General features: G+C 38.7%; 1 protein-coding gene across 2 annotated transcripts; it reads right to left on the bottom strand.

The window, feature by feature from the left end:
- Positions 1-309: 309 nt before the first annotated feature.
- LOC307126454 (uncharacterized protein) lies at positions 310-22,488 on the bottom strand. Of its 2 annotated transcripts, XM_079816966.1 has the most exons (6): positions 22,407-22,488; positions 21,729-21,870; positions 7,457-10,467; positions 6,998-7,072; positions 6,753-6,900; positions 316-872 (listed from the first exon to the last, which is right to left on the bottom strand). In XM_079816966.1, exons 2-3 carry the CDS (start codon positions 21,811-21,813, stop codon positions 9,227-9,229), a joined length of 1,326 nt encoding a protein of 441 aa, XP_079673092.1. In that variant the 5' UTR covers positions 21,814-21,870; positions 22,407-22,488; the 3' UTR covers positions 316-872; positions 6,753-6,900; positions 6,998-7,072; positions 7,457-9,226. The 2 variants fall into 2 exon arrangements, with proteins under 2 accessions (XP_079673091.1, XP_079673092.1); XM_079816965.1 differs by having other exon boundaries at positions 310-872; positions 6,998-10,467.
- Between the last annotated feature and the right edge of the window lie 66 nt (positions 22,489-22,554).

Genomic DNA, 22,554 nt, shown 5'->3' with positions numbered 1-22,554 from the left:
CTGACGCCGTCCGTCTCCCACCACCCACAAGAAAAACCCCTAGGCTGAATTACTTACTGATTTCGACAAACACCAAGGTCGTGTGGTAATGTAATTGCTCTCCGAATCCACATCTCTGAGTTTTCAAGAATATATCACTTCAAAATTCACTGTTTATATCCTTTTTAGACCCCTGCAGAGCACCGTGCGGTTGCGTGAGCTGTAATTTGGATGCATTTCTAGACTTGTATTTCTTTAAATGCTGGCAAGTGTTTACAAGAGCAAAATATTTCATCACCGCTCAAAAAATAAAAGAAGAAAAGCACGTAAACATTTGAATTGGGCTGTTATTCACGGCAGCATTTATTCTTATCATACCAAGCATATGACAGTTTATTTACAGCAAACAATCATTATGATTGCACGAGATATGCACCACGAGAGCAGCGCGTTCCGATCACAAAACTCTCCTCTCTACCGTGAATAAATCACAATCTGAATGCACAAGGTTTTATCACTGACACTGAGGTGGTGTGCACAGTTAATGTGAGAATCAAAGGCGAACGGCGCGTGACATACGTCACGACCAAACGTGAGTGATTGGTTAGGCAGATCCAGATTGACTCTTGGCAGATCCAATAGTTTTAAACTTCAACAGAGTACCCGCCTTCAAGGAAGTAAACGCTTGTCAATGGAGAGTGGCCAGACTCTATGTACAAATGAAATGTACGAGAGTCTGGTAAGACCAGGCTAGCCCAGTGCCTCCTTCAGTTGCTCATTCTCCTCTTCGAGTGTGCTGCATTTTGTGTGCAAGTTGTTACACTCTGTCAGAAGCTGGCCATGCTGGACTTTGAGTTCACTGTAGATGGCTTGAGGGATCATGACATCTTCATCTGAGAGAGATAGAGTATAGTATGTATGATGAGAAAACTTAATACCTTAACCAAAAAGGATTCACTATGCTACAAGATTTATGAATAGTTTACAGCATTTTGACAGACATGTCCTAGTGCAACATTAGCCAGGTTTCCATCCAAGGATTTTTTTGCAGAAAAAGGTTTATCGCATCAAAATGTTTACCGATATAGCTGATGGAAATGCAATTATCGATAATTTTTTGTTTAACTTTAGCGCATGAATTGTATGTCGATACTTCAAATGTTGCGAAAACTAGTTTGGAAACACTTTTTGCTTGAGAAAAAGGGCTTTGACGCAAACAAATGTGGTGTCACATGACAGAATTGCCCTATAGCGCAGCGTCCACGCATGGCATTGCTCCCGTTAAAGCACCATTTCTCTGTTGTTCAAAGGCGCACTAAATCTATTATAGCCGATTTCATAATATTAAATTGTACATTCAATTCTTTTATTACTTTTGGTAAGAATAAGACATGTTGCCTCTCAAACAAAAAATTATATAATATATAATAAAGTTTTGTTTCAAAATGGATGAAGAAAATATAGCGCCTTGAAAATCAGCAGCTCGTCAAAAATAAAAATGTGGCGTCTGTCAAACGAAGGAAAGCTTTTGGAGTTTGTAATACTGACAAAAAGGTAAAATGCACAACGTTAGGTCTTTATCTGAATAAATAAAAAGAATGCCCTAAAAAAAATAAATCACGATTTCATGGGCAGGATCTGGCTACTTTGTGAAAAATCACAAACATGACACTTGTTAATAAAATAATTTTCTAAAAAATAATATTAATGTTAAATAATTATCTAAAAAAAAAAAAAAAAATTATAATAATAAAGTCGGTTGAATCCAAAAAGCTCTAAACGAATTTTAGAATTGTTAAGACAGCATCAGTTAAGCTAGACTATTTAAAGAAGTTAAAAATAGGTTACGCAAATAAAACGTTTAGGTTACAGTGGCACAACTGTCTATGACAAGAAGGGGACAAAAAAAAAATCAGTGATTTGATGTTTTGGATGGATTTTCTGTTATTGAACTCTGAAACCAGAACAAATAACTTTTTTGTTGTTGGTTTGAATGATCTGACATGCGTTCTCGGCCACATCAAACCGCGACTGGCTTGACTGCATTTTCAAGGCTTACGTTAAAGATTGTTGCTATATGACCGAACATTTTACTGTACCGATCTTTTTTATGGATAGTACAATTTTGCATACAGGACAATTGAGCTGCTCTGTGTCAACACCCATGGGCTTTGTCATAAAGGCAGTTCATGCAGTCCTGTCAGACAAGCTTATCCGTGATCTTCTGATTCATATATTATCATTTAGTATAATAGGCCTATTATTCTGAAAATAGTAAGTAAATTTCAATCTTCTCATTACTCTCTGCATTTTACAAATATTTAGGATACAAACAATACGATATAATTTATGATCTAAGTGAAATGATGTATGGAAACGACTTGAGGGCAGTACAATACAACAAAACTTATGCGACAAAAGGCCAATTGTATGGAAAGAGGCCGGAGACCGCAAATTGCACAATCTTTTTTTAACGCATATTCACTTTGTCGATAGCAAAACAGTGGAAAAAGTGGATGGAAACTTGGCTATTGATCATTTAAATATACAGAGGAGGATACATGTTAAGACCAGTGAACTGCACCTACAGGACTAATTAATGAGCGGAGTATGACTCCCATGTTTTTGAAAGGGTCGGATTACACACCCAACTTAAAAGATTTTGTGATCAGGAGGAATATATATACTATATTGCTGAAGGTTTTGGGACACCCGTCTTCACATGCATATGCATTTTAATGACATCCCATTCTTAATCTGTAAGGTTTAATATGGAGTTGGCCCACCCTTTGCAGCTCTAACAGCTTCAACTCTTCTGGGAAGGCTTTCCACAATGTTTAGGCGTGTGTTTATGGGAATTTTTGACCAGTCTTCTAGAAGCTAATTTATGAGGTCAGGCATTGATGTTGGACGAGAAGGCCTGGCTCTCAGTCTCCGTGCTTTACACCACTGCATCCGACACTTTGCATTGCACTTGGTGATGTAAGGCTTGGATGCAGCTGCTCGACCATGGAAACCCATTCTATGAAGCTCTCTACGCACGGTTCTTGAGCTAATCTGAAGGCCACACGACGTTTGGAGGTCTGTAGCTATTGACTCTACAGGAAGTTGGTGACTTCGGTGCACTGTGCGCCTCAGTATGCACTGTGATTCTGTAAGGCATGTTTTCCAAATATAAAGTATATCTTTGGAACTTTTAATCGAATATACGATAGGGATCTAGTACAGTAACTATTTGTATAAAACGTTAGAAGTTTTGAAATATAAGAGGTCAATTTTCCTAGGAGTGCCTTCGTAATGAACATGTACATATGCAGTTTCCTCCTATGGTGTAAAGATGTCCACGCCAATGATTCATATAGTGAGTACATAAATCTGCACATAAATCTGCAAAGCGTAACGCTGCATGATAAACCGAATCCAATTTCCTTAATAAAGATGAAGCCGCATGCATATAAACAAGGTCACCATAATCAATTACAAATATAAAGGTACTCTCCACGATTTTCTTTCTAGCCTCATAAGGAAAGCAGTTTTTTTACACGATAAAAGAACCCCAATTTTGGTTTAAGCTTCTTCAGCAATTTATCAATATGTACATTAAAAGCAAGTTTTTCATCTAACCATATACCTAAATATTTGTAGGAACAACGTTTTTTTACATGATAAAAGAACCCCAATTTTGGTTTAAGCTTCTTCAGCAATTTATCAATATGTACATTAAAAGCAAGTTTTTCATCTAACCATATACCTAAATATTTGTAGGAACAAACTCTTTCAATAGTTGTACCATCTAAGGTGGATATCACCACGTCCGTTAACTTAGGATGAGTACGGCTAAAAATCATATATTTTGTCTTTTCTGAGTTTAACACTAGTTTCATCTGTGCCAATGAATGTTGTATAATGTTTAATGCATTCTGTAAATTTAGTAACGCTTGATTTAAAGATGATGCTGCAGTATAAATTATTGTGTCATCAGCATACAGATGTATGTTAGCAGAAGCCACTCCAAAGCCTAAATCATTAATAAAAATGGAAAACAAAAGAGGAGCTAAAATGGATCCCTGAGGAACTCCTTTCTTTACTTGATGAAACGATTAACTATAATTTTCTAAACAAACAAAAAAATAGTTTTCAAACCATTTTAGAGAAGCCTTACCAAAACCTATAGACCTAAGTTTCTGTAACAGTAAATTATGGTCAACAGAGTCAAAAGCTCTCGAGAGGTCCACAAATAACGCTGCACAGGACTTTTTGCTATCCAAGGAGTTTATCATATCGTTTGTGACTAGCACAGCTGCCGTAATAGTGCTATGACCTCCTCTAAAACCCGATTGGTAATCATTAAGAATCTCGTTATCAGTAAAAAAAAAATTTGATTGATCGTTTATCAATGATTCAAATACTTTAGATAGAACTGGTAATCTGGAGATGGGACGATAATTATTAAGATCTGAGGGGTCTCCACCTTTTAATAATGGAATGACTGATGCTGATTTCCAATTTTTTGGTATAATATTACAAAGTAAACTTAGATCAAAGATAGAATTGGCCCTGCCACAATACGAGCAGCTATTTTTTTAAAATAGTGCTCAATTTGATCTACTCCCGCTGATTTTTTAATGTCTAGTTTCTCTAGAGCATTGTAAACCTGAGAAGTCGTGATGGGAGAAAAATTAAACACTGGACAATGTTCATCAAGTTCAGCAGAATTTCCAGAAGTATCAAAATTAATAGAATCAGAATTAGAAACAGCAGAAATATAATTATTAAAAGTCTCTGCAATATCAGCTCTACCCTTAACTACAGTTTGGTTAACAACTACTTAATCTGGAACTTTACTTGATAGACTAACAGTCGACGCAATAGATTTAACTAACTTACAGAACTTTGTAGGATTATTAAAATTTTAATTTACCATAGCAAGATAATATTTGCGTTTTGCATTTTTTATTGCTTTTGTACATTTATTTCGTAGTGCTCTATAAAAACTCCAATCTAAAAAATCATGTTTTCTTTGCCTTAGCCCAGTTAACATTTCTCTGTCTAATAAGGGAAGAGACCACATACCTAAACCAAGGGTTATCCTAAAACGTTTAAAAGGTGCATGTTTATCACAAATAGTTAGAAACACGTCTTTAAAGTAATCCCAGGCTAAATTTACATCTGGTATGTACGAAACAACACCCAGATCACTATTATTGAGATCATGCATAAAAGCTTGTTCGTTAACATTTAAAAAAAAAATCTTTTATAAATATAACGTGGTGAACTCTTCTCACACAAACAACTGCACTGTGATCACTGATGTCATTACAGAAAACACCAACTGCCGTAAACTTATGGGAAGCATTAGTTAAAATTAAGTCTAGTTGCTGAATTAATCAGTTGTACCAGGCAGAGAGTGTCACAAATCTCTTTAAATGAATCCGACAAAGATGATAGCCAATCCCAATTCAGATCACCCAGTAAAAATAATTCGGATTTATTCCACTCATGGAAAAAGTCTGCAAGTAAAGTACCGATTTCACTTGAAGAGGATGAGGGAGGACGATAGCATCCAACCACAGTAATGTCAGAGCCAGGTAATATCATTTTAGTGCCAATAATTCAAGAATTTATTGCACAGGTGGCAACCTGTCACGGGACCACGCTTGAGTTCACTGAGCTGCTGAGAGCAAGCTAATAGGCTTGTTTGAGATGCGCCTCGCCTCGCCTGCAGTTCAGCCGAGACTAGGCGGCTGCAGTGAGGGGAGGAGTGAAAAAAGTGCAGGCAAGCCGGACAGTTCTCTCTTCTCGTAGTGGATCCGACACCTGCGAGATCAAAGTCGGATATCGCGGGATTCACACTCGTGCGCTTTGTTGCTGATAAACTGGATGTAATTTAAGTTCTGTTACTTTTATATGAAAATAAATATTATGAACAAGACACCCAAAGTTTTTGTTATTCATTTCCATTCGAAAGACGTGTTTATCAATCATTTTTACTTTAATTAGGCCTATATATATATATATATATATATATATATATATATATATATATATATATATATATATATATATATATATATATATATATATATATATATATATATATATATATGACAACAATCACAATCCACAGAGAGATCGCCTTTTTTAGAGAGTTTGGGAATATTCACACCTAAAAACATGATATCAGAGTTTTAAAATCAAACATTTTTAAAAAGAACCATACATCACGGTTGTTTAAACCAATAGCATTAAGCTGTGTCGTCAGCAAGTCGTTTCCCATCATGCTTTTGCTCAGCGCAGCCAGTGGAGAGCAGCTGCGCTCAACTGAAGAATCCGACACATCCGCCTTTCGATCGCGAGAGTTTTTTGACATACGTCGGCATGACATCAGAGCAAGGCGGACCGCCCTCGGACACTTTTCTAACAGGAATGCATCTCGCGCTGATCACCGGTGATCGGTTCTGCGCAGATTTCGCTCATCTCAAACAAGCCTATTCTTTCACAAATGTTTGTAGAAGCGTCTGCAAGCCTAGGTGCTTAATTGTATACACCTGTGGCCATGGAAGTGATTGGAACACCTGAATTAAATGATCTGGAGGGGTGTCCCAATACTTTTGGGAATATAGTGCGTGTGTGCGCGCGTGTGTATGTATATGTGTGTATGTATATGTGTGTATGTATGTGTATATATATATATATATATATATATATACATTCACTATACATTATCACAAAGGGAGGGTCCCTGGGCTAACAAGCATGTGTGAAACTCTTACTAGTACAAAGCTCCTCTTGACAGTCTGGAGGTTCAGAGTCCGTTGTTGGCTCCACAGTAGAGGACCCTTGAGCTGCAGTGGGAGAGCTTGATGTGTTAGCCAGAGAGGACTGCTGATAGATTCAGCCCTCTTTCTCTTCTTGTTGCATCTATAACCAAAACAAATAACGACCAAGAAATATTACTTAAGATATACAATCACCATTTTGTAAGGTAAAATGATAGCAAATCAAGCGAGAATGTTACCTGTCCATTTTTTTGAGCTTCCTTACACTGACTCTGCCGTGAATAAGTGACTTTCTGTATCATTGGATGTCTCCCCTGTAAGACATCCTCAGTCATTACGTTGCAACGCCAATTACATTTTGTGGTCCCAAGGTTTATCTAAGTTTGAGCTCAGTCATAGTGTACAGGAAATGTCATATCACACACATAATATTACTGCATGTCCCATTCATTAATTGATTAAATAAATACTGAATGATGTTATGGCTGAACTGTCTATGAGCAATTTGGTTTGTTTAAGTGACATGCTATTTTTGCTAACACGCTAATGTAGCTAACGTTGGTCAATGGTGTTTACCATTATGAAATAGCCTACTGAGAATGCCAGCTTTGTGGTTGCTGCCGTTGCTAATTTATCATTCTTAACAACATCATTGATTTTGCCTTTGTGTGTGTGATAAACAGTGGAAAAAACCTTACCCGATTTGAAATGAGCACTGCAGAGATGAGAATTCCAGATGATTTTGTCACTCGACTGCCCGTTTAATGGCTTGCAACCATAAACGTCTATGTTTAGCTTCAAATGGTGTCTTCGACCATGGTATTCTATAAAAATGAAGGTCATCTTTTTGGCATTCCTATTCTGACATTTTTTGGGGTGTCTCGCCCGTTTCATCATGGATTGTTGTTTCCACTGTTTTTTCTGGACAGTTTCTGCACAACTGCACGAAACCGTGACAGACTCCAAATTGGTCCATAATTTCACAGAGTTCATTCATGAAGTTGTGTTAACAAAACATGGCAGGTGTAACCTAATGGTTAGAGGGTTGGGCTTTTAACCCGAAGGTCGCAGGTTCAAGTCTCAATACCGGCAGGAAATGACTGAGTTGCTCTTGAGCTAACCCCCAATCGTTCCCCAGGCACCACACTATTTAGTGCTAATATGGTTACTACGATTATGAGCTTAAATCACAATAGTTTGATTGAATTATTGCATTTACATGAGGTAAAGCAATATTGCCAAAATCCCATTATAATCGCATTATGAGGGTGCATGTAAACATACTAACAATGAGCAATACATTTGTTACAGTATTTAGCAATCTTAAACATTGGTCAATACTAATACAAGTTAACACTTTATTTTACAGTGCCCTCATTACACATGATAAATATAGTTACTATAGTAAATTATAAAACTATAAATGTATAATTACATGCAACTAACCCTAAACCAAACCCTCATTCTAACCCTATAGTAAGAATGTGTAGTTATTATTACTCAGTAATTAAATGTATAATTGCATTGTAACACGGACACCTTAAAATAAAGTGCAATCAAATACTATTCTAAACTATTCAATGTAATGTCATGTAATCTCAGGTGTATTAGTAAATGTTTAAATTAACATTAACAAAGGCTCCTCTTCACCTGCATTGCCTTAGCTATCAAGCAGCTCTAATGCCTATTATCACCCAAAATGCGGTCAAGCTCATTGTAAAATGGGCAGGTGATCTTACCACGACCGCTTCATTGGTTTGCATCTTTAGCTTCTTAAAATTTTGATTTAAGGCTCTGAACCTCTCGCTGACACTGCAGCCACGTTCTCCTGGGGTCCGTTAGGCCATTTGTAACGCTACACCATCAAGCACAGATCTGTTGAGGTAAGACCCCTTAAGCTTAACTTGTATGGAGTTGTCACCCTGAATACTTAATAGGTCTATCACCTCACTATCCCTCCACTGACAGACTTCACATCTTTCCTCCATGATGCGATCAAAGACTTAACTGTATCGATATGGAAGTGGCCCAAATTGGAATTGAAAAGATTAGATTCCATGTGGTTTGTGCTGTTCATACAGTCATAAAAAAAAAAAAAGGTTCACATGAGCAAAACATTTGGCCCACATTTACCTACAGTCTTAACGTAGCCTGTGATGGCAAAATGTTTTTGTATTACACCGACCACAATTAAATCATCTGTGAAGGTGATTTTTGAAATTGCTCTTGTTTCTTCCCAAAATGAATTTGCAAATGACATTTCAGGTCTGCTCGATATGAGAAACTCTTCTCACACTGAAGATATGTTAAAGTCTTCTCTCCAGTGCGAACTCTTATGTGCGTATTAAGGCTTCCTTTAACCATGAAACTCTTTCCTCAGTGATAACACATAAAACGCTTTTCTCCAGTGTGAATTTTTACATGATACTTTAGGTGATTTCGATCTGTGAAATTCCTTCCACACTGATTCACTCTCTTGAGTGAATCAACATATGAGAATTAAGGGTTGCTTTTTGTCTGAAACTCTTTCCACATTGAGGACAAATGAAAGGCTTTTCTCCAGTGTGAACTCTCATGTGGACTTTAAGGTTTTCTTTTTGAATGAAAATTTTCCCACACTCTTGGCAGGTGAAAAGGTTCTCTCCATTGTGAATTCTCATGTGGACTTTAAGGCTGTATTTTTGAGTGAAACTTTTTCCACACTGTTGGCAGGTGAAACGGTCCTTTACAGTGTGAACTCTCATATGTCTTTTAAGGTTTTCTTTTTCAGTGAAACTTTTTCCACACTGTTGGCAGCTGAAAGGCTTCTCGCCAGTGTGAATTCTCATGTGGACCTTAAGGCTGTATTTTTGAAAGAAACTTTTTCCACACTGTTGGCAGGTGAAAGGTTTCTCTCCAGTGTGAATTCTCATGTGGGCTTTAAGGCTGTATTTCTGAGTGAAACATTTTTCACACTGTTGGCAGGTGAAAGGGTCCTTTACTGTGTGAACTCGCATATGTCTTCTAAGGTTCCCTTTTTCAGTGAAACTTTTTCCACATTGTTGGCAAGTGAAATACTTTTCTCCAGTGTGAATTCTCATGTGGACTTTAAGGTTTTCTTTTTGAATGAATTTTTTTCCACAATGTTGGCAGGTGAAAGGCTTCTCCCCAGTGTGAATTCTCATGTGGGATTTAAGGCTGTTTTTTTGAGTGAAACTTTTTCCACACTGTTGGCAGTTGAAAGGGTCCTTTACAGTGTGAACTCTCATATGTCTTTTAAGATTTTCATTTTTAGTGAAACTTTTTTCACACTGTTGGCAGGTGAAAGGCTTTTCTCCAGTGTGAATTCTCATGTGGACGCTAAGACTGTATTTTTGAAAGAAACTCTTTCCACACTCTTGGCAGCTGAAAGGCTTCTCCCCAGTGTGAATTCTCATGTGAGCTTTAAGGCTGTATTTTTGAGTGAAAGTTTTTTCACACTGTTGGCAGGTGAAAGGGTCCTCTACAATGTGAATTTTCATGTGGACCTTAAGGAGTCCATGTTGATTGAAACTCCTTCCACATTCCTGGCAGGTGAAATGACTTCCATTTCCCGTCTTTTGTGATGAAGTATTTTCAGTCAATTCAGAGCAACTAAAAGATTTTTCTCCAGTTATGAAATCATGGTTATTCTCAAACTGATCTTTCTCTTCATTCAGTTTTTGATTCTCCTCTTTCAGCGGCATCAGGTCTAAGGTGAAAAAAAGACAAATTAACCTCAGTTTAATAGCAAGGATCAACAGACATCAAAACATTTAGACATGTAAAGCATTAACACCAACATAAAGCACCCAAACCAACAACATGTATGCTAACTACTATGCCAACCGAAAGAGGCGTTACCTGAAATCTCAGAACTTCAATATTTTCAACTCTTCACTTTCTTTACATTAGAACACATCCCAAAAGCTTTCGATGCGTTTGTAAAAGAAAAATATCCATATTTAAAACTTTATCAAGTAAACTTTTGACCGACCGCCTTCCCTGTTCAATTCATGGAAAAATTGTTGAAAGTTCCCCTGCCGATCGAAAAACTAACGCGACCAGGTAGGCTCGTCATGACGTCACGTACGCATCTTGAGTTTCACTTTCAACATTCAACACTTTTCCATGGAATGCGGTCGGTCGAAAGTTTACTTGATAAAGTTATAAATATTAATATTTTTCTTACACAAACGCGTCAATTCGCTTCAGAAGGCCTTTATTAACACCCCGGAGCCGCGTGGAGCACGTTATTTGACGGACAGATGCACTTTTTATGGACTTTAAAAACAGAGCAACTATGAATCAAATTCTAATGCTTGGAATGGATTAGCCTGGACTTTTTTAATATAACTCCGATTATATTCGTCTGAAAGAAGAATGTCATATACACCTAGGATGACTTGGGGGTGAGTAAATTATGGGCTAATTTTCATTTTTGGGTGAACTATCCCTTTAAGACACTCCTCGTTCAACAACAACACATTACATCAACCCTTTATGAGAAAATAAAGAGTGAAGTGTCAGTCTACAGAGCCTTGGCTCCCATCCCCACGTCCGAAGAACCTGTCCTCTGCTGGTGGGATAAGAAAGACACTTTACCTTTTCTCTACCAGCTCTCCTACATCTACCTGTGTGTTCAGGCTTCCTCAACTCCATGTGAAAGACTGTTCTTGACAGCTGGGCACCCTCTCTGTATGGAGAGATCACGCCAGCTCCCTGAGAAAGTCAGTATGTTGATTTTCTTAAAGGGGGCATAACACACACAGTTTCTGCCAATCTCATGTTAATTTTGAGAACCTATATAGTAGTATTGCATCCTTAAGATCTCCGAAGAGTCTTTAGTTTGAATATATTTATAAAAGAATGATATGCTATACTGATTCTTTTTTTAAAAACAGCCAAGCTTGTGAGGCATGCAGTGGGCGGAGCTAAAGAGTCACAAGCACACACACAATACATCACGCATTATGAAATGACAGTGCTACCGACGGTCACATAAAGCTCGCTCTGGTTGATGTGAGCACACGCTCACCCGAGAGAAGTGGCCATACAAGGAATTCTGCCCTTTATGACTTATATAGGGCCATAGTCGAAAAAACTTTCTGAAACTTGTTCGAAGGACTGTATTTGGCACAGAAATATTCGTCATACGTGCAACAAATCTTTTTTTAAATTTTGGCCATTTTAAACATGAGAATCCAACTCTTTAACTGTGTAAATAAGTCAGAATGCATGAATTGCAAACTGCAGGTAGTAAAATATGCAGCCGAAAACGGTTATAGAGCAGCAGAAAGAAAGTTTGGAGTGAGTGAGAAACTTGTGAGAAACAAAGAAAGCCAATTGCGGACTGAAAGCAAGATGGCCAGAGCTGGAGGAACAAGTCCACAGATGGGTGCTTGAACAACGCTCTGCCGGGTGAGGCTTGTCAACGGTGCAGTAACGTCTCCACGCCCTGGTAGTTGCCAAGGAGATGAATATAAATGACTATGCAGGCGGGCCTTCTTGGTGTTACCGCTTCATGCAACGCAACCGCCTCTCTATCAGAGCACGGACAACGTTGTGTCAGAAACTGCCAGCAGACTTCCAAGCCAAGGTCGACAGTTTCCGTGAGTTCGTTGAAAAGCAGGTAACTGAACACATATTATCAACATGGACGAGGTCGCAGATAAAGGGCCTAAAAGTGTGAATATAGTGACAACTGGTCATGAGAAATCACACTTCACAGTGGTGCTTGCATGTTGTGGAGATGGATAGAAATTGCCACCGTTGGTCATTTTCAAACGGAAAACCATGCCCAAAGATGAATCTCTCCCCGCATTAGTCGTGGCCGTGAATGAGAAAGGGTGGATGAATCAAGAAATGATGAACATTTGGCTTACAAAGTGCTACACTAAGCGTCCTGATGGCTTCTTTAAAACACGCAAAGCCCTGCTTGTGATGGACGGTATGCGAGCGCACATAACACCACAGTTCAAAGAGAAAATAAATCATCCCTTAAGCCTAGTTCACACTGCCCGATTTTAGCCCCGATTTTGACTCGCAGACAGGTTTTGCGAAATCGCTGACAAATGCCCGAAATCATAGGTAAATTGGTGCTCGTGCACGTGAGTGACAATCACGCAGTGTGAATGATCAAAGGCGCGATCAGGGAGAATCACAGATGAGTCGCCGATGCCTGCAAGATATTTGGCATGCTAAATATCTGGACCTGTCGGCGATTCAAACTCCTGCTGTGTGAACTGTGTTATGACTGAAAAATACATCGGCGATGACTGACAGCCAATGAGAGAGCAAGATACAGGACAGCGGGAGGCTCGGGAAGGAGTTATAGACCATAATATAAGTATTTTAAAAGATATTATGTACAGTTATATCAAACAGAAACAAAGCACAAACATGTGCTTGATCAGCCGCAACAGCAGCACATTGCAATATTATTTATTTACCTCAAACTCTCTTTGCAGAACACAATCCTTTCTCCTCCCTGTGTCTCCCCAACCATTTCTTCCACCATAATCTTTTTTATTTGTATCTCTTTTGCTGCAAATCAGTGCACAGACAATGTGGACCACAAGTTTCTGCACTGCAGACTATATTTTTAATAACAATTCCAGTCTCACGTGAGAACTCCAGTCTGACACACGTGTGATCTCACGTTGTTTCCTTCTCACGTGTGCTTCGTTGTGAAACGTAATTTGCGGACGGGACAGAGCTGTCAGCGATTATTCCTCTTGTACACTCATGCAGTGTGAAACCCCCTGTCGCCGATCCATAGGGCAGTGTGAACACAGCAGTGACTGAATGCTGGCCCAGATAGTCATGCAGTGTGAAAAGTTTGACGAGTTTGAAAATCGTGCAGTCTGAACTAGGCATTAACCAAAGTAATCCAGCCACTCGACATCTCAGTGAACTGGAGCTTTAAGGCAGTTTTGCGTCGCCTGTGGGAGGAGTGGATGTTGGATGGAGAGCACAGCTTCACGGCAACCAGGAGGATGCACCATGCAACTTTCCAGCAAGTCCTTGGATGGATCGACACTGCATGGACTTCAGTGACAACCGAAACCATCCTGTCGGGATCCAGAAAGGCCGGAATAACTGGAACTGATGCAGAGTCTGACGACAGCCCCGCAGAAGAGGAAACGGCGCTTCATCTTCCTCCGGAATTGGCGGAGTTGTTCAGAAGCGACACGAGGATGAAGAATTCAATGGATTCAGTGATGTGGAATGAGATCGGGAGCTTGGTGAACTTGCTTACCGGTAACTTGCATGTTGGACTCGCTGGCTGGCTTGTTGTTATGTTAATTTGACCTATTCAGCTTCTCAGGTATGTTCTTTATGCTATTGTGTAGCTGAATAACTATTAATGTGTTACGTTAACATACCGGACACCTATTCAGCCTGTTGTTCTGTATCTGAATAACTTGCCTTTCCAGATTAAATGTCTGTTCTTTTTCTTTGATTTTGTGAAATAAATTTCTAAATAAATGCGATTTATAGTCCAGTGCGACTTATACATGTTTTTTTCCTCTTCATGACGCATTTCACTGATGCGACTTATGCTCTGCAGCGACTTATAGTCCGGAAGATACGGTAAAAGACATCTCCTTTTACTCTGCCACTGCAAATTTGTGGTTAAGCTCAAATATGACCCCATACATGAGCTTGACCACACACACTAAATAACTGAAATAACTGGACTCTGCAGTCAAAGTGTTTAGAAACCAGGGCCCGTATTTATCAAGCTGTGCCAAAGTGCCATTTAAGTCTTAAGTCCTGAGAATTCATGAAATGTACTCCTACTTTCAAACTTAAGTATAAAAGCAAGTTATCAAATTTGTTTGTTGAATTTAGTTGAATGTAAAATCTCACCATTCAATGTGAATTTATCAGAGAATATTCTTAACCTCTTAACAAGCGCCCCATTTTTGAGAATTCTTTGAAAACGATATACCCAAATGAAAATGTCTGCAGGTCTTAAACCCTATGGTCTATATTCATAAACCTGGTCTTATTTTAAACTAGACACTTGAAATATTGCTACCCAAGAGTCATAATAACTCAAAGTAATATGGGAACAGAGTAATATACATGTAAGTGACTCACGTTTTTTTTTTTTTTTTTTTCACTTAGGGAAAAAAATATTATAATTTAATGTTAAGAGCCTGAAAATAACTTAAATATAAAACTGAATGTCTAATCATGTCATGATTCAAATATGAGGATGATTCTCTCAGTAATGTGGCTCTGTGAGCTTTTATGTCAAGAAAAGTCTAGGCGTCATTTCAAAAAGGCCATTTATTTCAGAACATTTGCTATTGTAAAGAGTAGTTTTTCATTCAAATAAATCTGCAATAAACTGCAATAAACTACTAATTATAATGGATAAACAGTTACTGAAAAACTAAAGCAACTATTTACAGAGATTACAAAGTGTAAAAAGCTAATTTAGCTGATAATAAGTGTCAGTAAGAGTCTGCGCGCTCCACTGCAGTTGCGCCATGGAGAACGCGCAGCCAGCGCACAAACAGTATTCACCAAAGCCTACTTACGTAAACTGCGCAAGATAATGCCTTTTGATTGGTTACTAAGTCCATCAATCAAACCTTTGTTGGAAAGGCATTGGCTGGGCACCGAGTGCCTTTATCCAACGAAAACCATGGGCGCAATGATTGACAGCTCACCAAGCCTGTAAAGCGCTTCCTCTATACGATGCATCCCAGAAGAGACTCTGATTGAAGGAGAGAGACGAGGGTTGAACCATTTCACGTGGGAGAAACTATTCTAGCAGGGGGAGTTTGCCAGACACGGATTAGAATCGATATTTCATTGAAAATGGACATGATTGATTACGCTAACTCAAAACTCTCTTGCAAACAACGGAGGATTTTTAGTTTTTTCCCTATTTTTTCGTTGTTTTGGATTAAAAAGTGGGATGCATTTTGAAGAGTGGACTCTTACACAGAGATGTATGCGGGTGTTTATTGGATTCGTCCGATCTGATCTGAACGACAGGAGATGAAAGATGAGTATCGCTAATATTTTGCTAATGTTTACATGGACGGTCCTTTAGCATTGCATTTAACCCTTTCCTCTCTGGTGTATTTATTGCAAAAACAAGTTCAGAACATGAATCTTGAGTGTTTTAGCTTTCAAATGATGCATAGTTTGTGATAGTTGATTGAATATTTTGTATAAAACAAAAGTAAATAAAAGTACACACCCCCCCACTTCCGTCAACCCCCCCGCCCACGATCCGATGCGGGTTAAGAAGTTAAATAAGGAAATCTATTCAGTGATTGATCCATGCCTATGTCGTCATCCAAAATCCTGTTTGTGGCACAGCAAAACGTTGTGGATCATCTCTAAAACTGACACTTAAGTTTTAGTCTTACACTTCACTTAAATTACAACTGAGATGCTTGATAACTAACTTTTAAGCGCAGCTTTGGTCATAACTTTTTTTACTCCCAAGTCAATTCTTAGCAGTGTTCTTGTAAGTAATTCTCAGAGGCTTGATAAATATGGGCCCAGATACATACCCCAAAACCACACTGCTGGAGTACTTGCTGAAGCCCTGGGAATTGGAGGAGCGCAAAATAGCTCCAGACTACAGACAACGGTGCTAACATTGTTGAATACACAATACGCAATCTTGGCTGGCCATGGCTCAATTGCTTTGGCCACAACCTCCATTTGGTTGTTTCCCATGGACTGGACAGTGACAATGATAGCACAGCGCGTGCCATGGGACTTTGTAGCGATCTTGTCAACAACTTCAAGCTGAGCTGGTTAAAAAAGAGAGACCCGAAGAAGGCACAAAGTGAAACCAATATCCCCCAACACAATCTAGTACTGGTGAGCGATGATAACTTATTATACACAAAATATTTAAAGGGTTAATATAAACTTAATTTAATTTTTATTTATGACTTACTCTGGGGCCTGTTTGTATGCATTATATAATTGGTTACATTATAAATGTTACCAGGTACAATTATTTGTGATTAAATAAAAAAACTTAAAAAGTAGTATTTGTTGAGTAATGTTAGTATAGACAAACTAATGAATATTAAAACAATGTTATCTTTTTCACAGGATGTCGACAGACGATGGGGCGCCAAACAAAAAATAATATACAGGGTGCTGGAGCAACTCCCAGCCAGAAGACGTTGTTACCCTAGAAAATCCTGCCTTAAAGGTCCCATGGCATGAAATGTTCATTTTATGAGGTTTTTCAACATTAATATGAGTTCCCCTAGCCTGAATATTGTCCCCAAGTGGATAGAAATGTTGATTGATGTAACCCCGAGTTCTGGCTGTCTTTCTCTGCCTTTGAGAAAATGACAGGCCAGACTAGCCAATCCTGAAGTCTCCTGGTTTGACGTCCAAGCAGGAACGGTTACCTCCCTTTCCTCCACCCAGAGAATCTGGCACGCCCATGCAAGCGCTGGAGAGATCATTGCTTGTGAACGAGTGAATGCTGGCAGTTTCTCAGTGTTTGGATGTACAAATGAAAACAGAAGTCTTTTTTCAGTTCCTTCTGATCTGTGATCAGTGATTTCTGATGTGTAGCTAATTATTTATTATTCGTGCACACGCAGCGGCTTCTCTCTCTCCCGGTGTTTTCTATCTTGTGAGTCAGTGTTTTTGTACGTCCTCGTCACGTCTATCGGTTCTAAAATGTGCATACAGTCGTTTCTGCTCAACATCAGCAGAATAACATCTTTAGAGATAAACCTCACACACGCCGAAGCTCGGGCTGCACTGGCCGGTCGGCCTTCAACATCCCCGACCCCCAGTACTGCATCTGGCCCACAGCGGAGGCAGCAAACACGGTGCGAGATTAAGCAGAAGGGGGGTAAGCGTGAGCATATCCGGGCTAGCCAGCTATCCCCACAATAAACTGGATTACATTCGATTACTGCTGTTGTGTCTTTGTTTGCGCTGTGTACTCAATGCGCGTCACTGACGCTTTTCATATGATAGGAACATAACTAAAAAAATGCTATTATCAACACTTACTCGTAACTCGTTCATCTCGACAGCTGTAATGGTACTTTGCATGTGTTACAAAGTTGGTAATAATGATGAAGAGGGACTCGGCGTGACTGGGACTCGTGTTTATTCAGAACTCTCAGATACAAACACAATAAACTCGCGCCCGCTGACTGACAGCGCTCTCATAACTCAGTAGTTACTATAAATAACTTTGTTAGCCATCGCTCTCTCCGTGATGTCCGGTTCGCGAACGAATCATTCTTTTGAATCGGTTCTTTTTAGTGAACCGAATCAGTTCACCAAATCGGACTGAATCGTTCTAAACGCTGATCCATAATTTACTAAAGTTACTAACTTTCTGACATGAGTGACAGTCCCTCCGACTAGAAATAGACTAATAACCTGAAGTATATGCTGTAACTACAACAGTTCACTGAACTGAGACTGACAGAACTGATGTGAAGTGAACTCCGGTCCATCCGTCTCTCTGGCAGCAGCTTGTGCATCGTAGACCTCGTTAAACCACGCCCCCTCCCCTCATTTCAAATGCAAAGATGTCAGCCAATCACAACAGTGGGCGGTTTTACTGAAGTCTCACAGCAGACACGCCTCTTGAAACAGGGCATTCAGCCACAGAGCAAACATCAGTATTGAAAAAATGCCTTTTATTTCTAAATTATGACATTTTATGATGTAAAAATCATACTAACAATATAAGTACACCTCAGGAAACATTATAAAATAATAGAAAAATGCCATGCCATGGGACCTTTAAGCCCCACAAGGTAAGCATGTTGGTGTTCCTTTCTCGGAATCTGCTAGACAATTAAAAATGTATCCGTTTTGTCTTTGTTTTGTTCTATTTCTTGAACTCTCCACTTTTTTTTGTTAACAAAGGTATATTTGTTTTATTTATTTAGGATATATTTGACATTCCGATTCCAATGTCTAAATATTCCTAAGAATTAAACGTTCTTTGAAAGTGTGTAAGTGTGTATGCTATTATACTGTCATATTCCCATTATAAGGCATAAAATGGTCGCAAAATGACAGTAATAAGGTTTATAGCAATTCATTTTAGGACAATATAATCGTACAAAAAGTAATTATTGTGACAGCCCTATGTGTGACTGTGGACTACACTTCAGAGACTGAACATAGTGTTTTTGTGTATTTAAGTTTACAATGTGAAACAGCTGTTTGTTTGTTTTTGCAGCCCGTCAAATAAACTAACCATATTTAAATGTGATTTATCATAAGGTAAAGTCCTAATTGATGAATTATGTAGGCAAGAATAAATAAATGGGAGCTCATGTTTTATTGTGGCACATTAATGCTAAAAAAAAAATTTAATTTAAGTGTACAGCTATGACTTATAGACAGCAAATCTATAGTTAATCACTCACATATTATGGTTTGTGAAAAATGTTGTTGTTAAATACTTTTGCATAATTAACTGAGAGAAAATAATGTTTTCATTACATTTAATACAAAAGTAGTTGTCTAATGTTACACAAATAATCATTTTGTTTAGGCTGCAACCATATTTTCCAGACTTGAATGTGTGGCTTGTCTTAAAAGGTCCCATGGCATGGCATTTTTCTATTATTTTATAATGTTTCCTGAGGTGTACTTATATTGTTAGTATGATTTTGACATCATAAAATGTCATAATTTAGAAATAAAAATAACTTCAGGTTATTAGTCTATTTCTAGTCGGAGGGGCTGTCACTCATGTCAGAAAGTTAGTAACTTTAGTAAATCAGCGCTGACTGGAGACGCAAACCATTTAGAACGATTCAGTCCGATTTGGTGAACTGATTCGGTTCACTAAAAAGAACCAGTTCAAAAGAATGATTAGTTCGCGAACCGGACATCACTAATGTACCAGAGACGGAGCGATTGCTAACAAAGTTATTTATAGTAACTACTGAGTTATGAGAGCGCTGTAAGCGCAAGTTTATTGTGTTTGTATCTGAGAGTTCTGAATAAACACGAGTCCCAGTCACACGAGTCCGTCTTCATCCTTATTACCAACTTTGTAACACACGCAATGAACCATTACAGCTGTCGAGATGAACGAGTTACGAGTAAGTGTTGATTATAGCATTATTTTTAGATACGTTCCTATCATATGAAAAGCGTCAGTGACGCGCATTGAGTACACAGCGCAAACAAAGATACAACAGCAGTAATCGAATGTAATCCAGTTTATTGTGGGGCTAGGCTGGCTAGCCCGGATATGCTCATGCTTAATCTCGCGCCGCGTTTGGTGCCTCCGCTGTGGGCCAGATGCCCAAAGAGTAATGTTGAGCAGAAACGACTGTATGCACATTTTAGAACCGATAGACGCGACGAGGACGTACAAAAACACTAACTCACAAGATAGAAAACACCGTTCTGTCGGGAGAGAGAGAAGCCGCAGCGTGTGCACGAATAATAAATAATTAGCTACACATCAGAAATCACTGATCACAGATCAGAAGGAACTGAAAAAAGACTTCTGTTTTCATTTGTACATCCAAACACTGAGAAACTGGCATGCCTTGCTCGTTTAAAAGCCATGATCTCTCGAGGACAAACAAATATGGCGCTTGCATGGGTGTGCCAAATTCTCTGGGCGGAGGAAAGGGAGGTAACCGCTCCTGTTATGACTTCATAACAGGAGACTTCAGGATTGGCTAGTCTGGCCTGTCATTTTCTCAAGGGCAGAGAAAGACAGACAGAACTCAGTTTACACCGATCAACATTTCTATCCACTTGGGGACAATATTCAGGCTAGGGGAACTCATATTAATGTTGAAAAACCTCATAAAATGAAAATTTCATGCCATGGGACCTTTAATAACTTTGAAGGAGCAGCTTCTCAGGTGCACTAGAAGCAATGTTAGTGTTTATCTGGTCATGCAATCTCAACATGTCTTTCTTAACCTCTTCCAAAAATATAATTAATTTCTGTAGAGATGGCCATAATTAAAAGGGTTAGTTCACCCAAAAATTAAAATTCTGTCATTAATTAAATTAAATTAGTTATTTGTGGATTTGGAAACACCCACAACACGCCACCATGGTCTTTGTATTTTGGTCACTTGGTCAGTCCCAGAGATCCAGACACTGCAGGTGTATGCCTGTTTAAAGCTGACGGCACAAAAAGTATTCTCGTCGCTTCATAAAATTAGGTTGAACCACTGGAGTCACATGGACTATTTTAAAGGGGCACTTCAGCGCTGGGAAGATGAATGTGTATTTAAACTGTGTCATTTATGTCGTAGAAATGTGAAATTATTTAGTTTGAAAACATGCAGAACTAGCTCCTGTAGTCTTAGGCCACGTCCACACGAAGCCGGTGCATTCCCTATCCGATCATTTTTTTTTCCTCGTTTCAAGAAATATCTGCGTACACACGAGAGCATGAAAACGGCTCAAAACGATGTAGTATACATGCCAGGCCAGTATGTGGCACTGTAATTCTGCCACAGAAATACACTAAAAACGGAGAAGAAGAGTTGTGGCTAGAAGGGGTACGGCAACAGTCGGAGGTGAGGTAAAATCTCACAATAAAATAACAATAAATAAATTTGCTACTTACCAGATGTGTTTTATTAACGCATACACCTACCCCAACCCTAAACATACCCTTACAATAATGCAAATACAGTAATTAAACAACGCAGTATTGATGTGCGCATGCCCAGTGCCTGTAGTTGTATCCCTTCTAGTCTTCCCCGCGGGCAGGACGTGGTGTAATGACATCACCGTTTCACAAAATATATACGGATTGGCTGTATACACGAAACCGCAAGGGTATCGTTTTCAGATTTATCCACTTTAGGACCCGGTTTAAAAAAATAGCGGTTTCAGTCTCCAAAAACGCCGGATTTGTGTGGACGAAACGCCAATACGATAAAAAATGTATACATATACAGTGATGACAAATGACTTGAGTTCATCTTTGAGAATGACACTAACCTGTTTGTTCCTCAGTATCTTCTTGTTTAACTCTGAATGTTTCTTCAATCTTCATGTCTTCACTCTCCTCTTTAATAAACGCCATCTTTATAATAGTGTGTCACGTGGATCTCAGTTGCTTCACCAAGTGTTTTTGGACTATCTGTCATGTTTAAAAGGAGAATAATTAACAGAAAGAAAAATAAAACCAGAAATCTCTGCGTGTCTCAATCAGCTCTAGTTCAGTATCAGTCACTGGTAAGAGTCAGAGTGAGAGTTAATGGACTTAAATGACCAAATTAGCCAAACACTTAAACTCTCGAATTAATAATAATAAAAAACATTATAGCCTACAGCCCCTTAATATTTAGACATTTGAATGATTTGTAGATTACAAAGATGATTTGTGATTGTTTTGAATCGAGCGTTTTCAGAAACAACTTATGTACTACCCGCCAGTGACCGAGATCATGTTTACTATAAACTGATTCGCGTTACAGTGAGCTAAATTAGACGCACCCTTTCTGTTACTCATGTGTGGATATGATATACTCCCACAAAATGAAGTTATTAATGTTAGATAAAGTATTACAATGTTAAATTAAATAATAATAAGCCATTTTACATCGTGTGTAAAAACTATAGAATTGCCTGAACGGGTTGCATTGATTGAAACACTTTAAATGCATAAACACAAACCTTTCTTCAGCCGAATCACAACAGACTCAGGAGGCACGGCGCAGCCTTACGACGTTACAGCAACATACCAAAATAAAAGTTCTGTTCACACACTGCTGTCTAAAATCACAAAAGTTAAGAAAGATTTTAGACGGCAGTGTGTGAAATG

Source organism: Gobio gobio, assembly GCF_949357685.1.
Source record: "Gobio gobio genome assembly, chromosome: 5".
Lineage (NCBI taxonomy): Eukaryota > Metazoa > Chordata > Actinopteri > Cypriniformes > Gobionidae > Gobio > Gobio gobio.
This window is presented reverse-complemented; position numbering and strand designations above follow the sequence as displayed.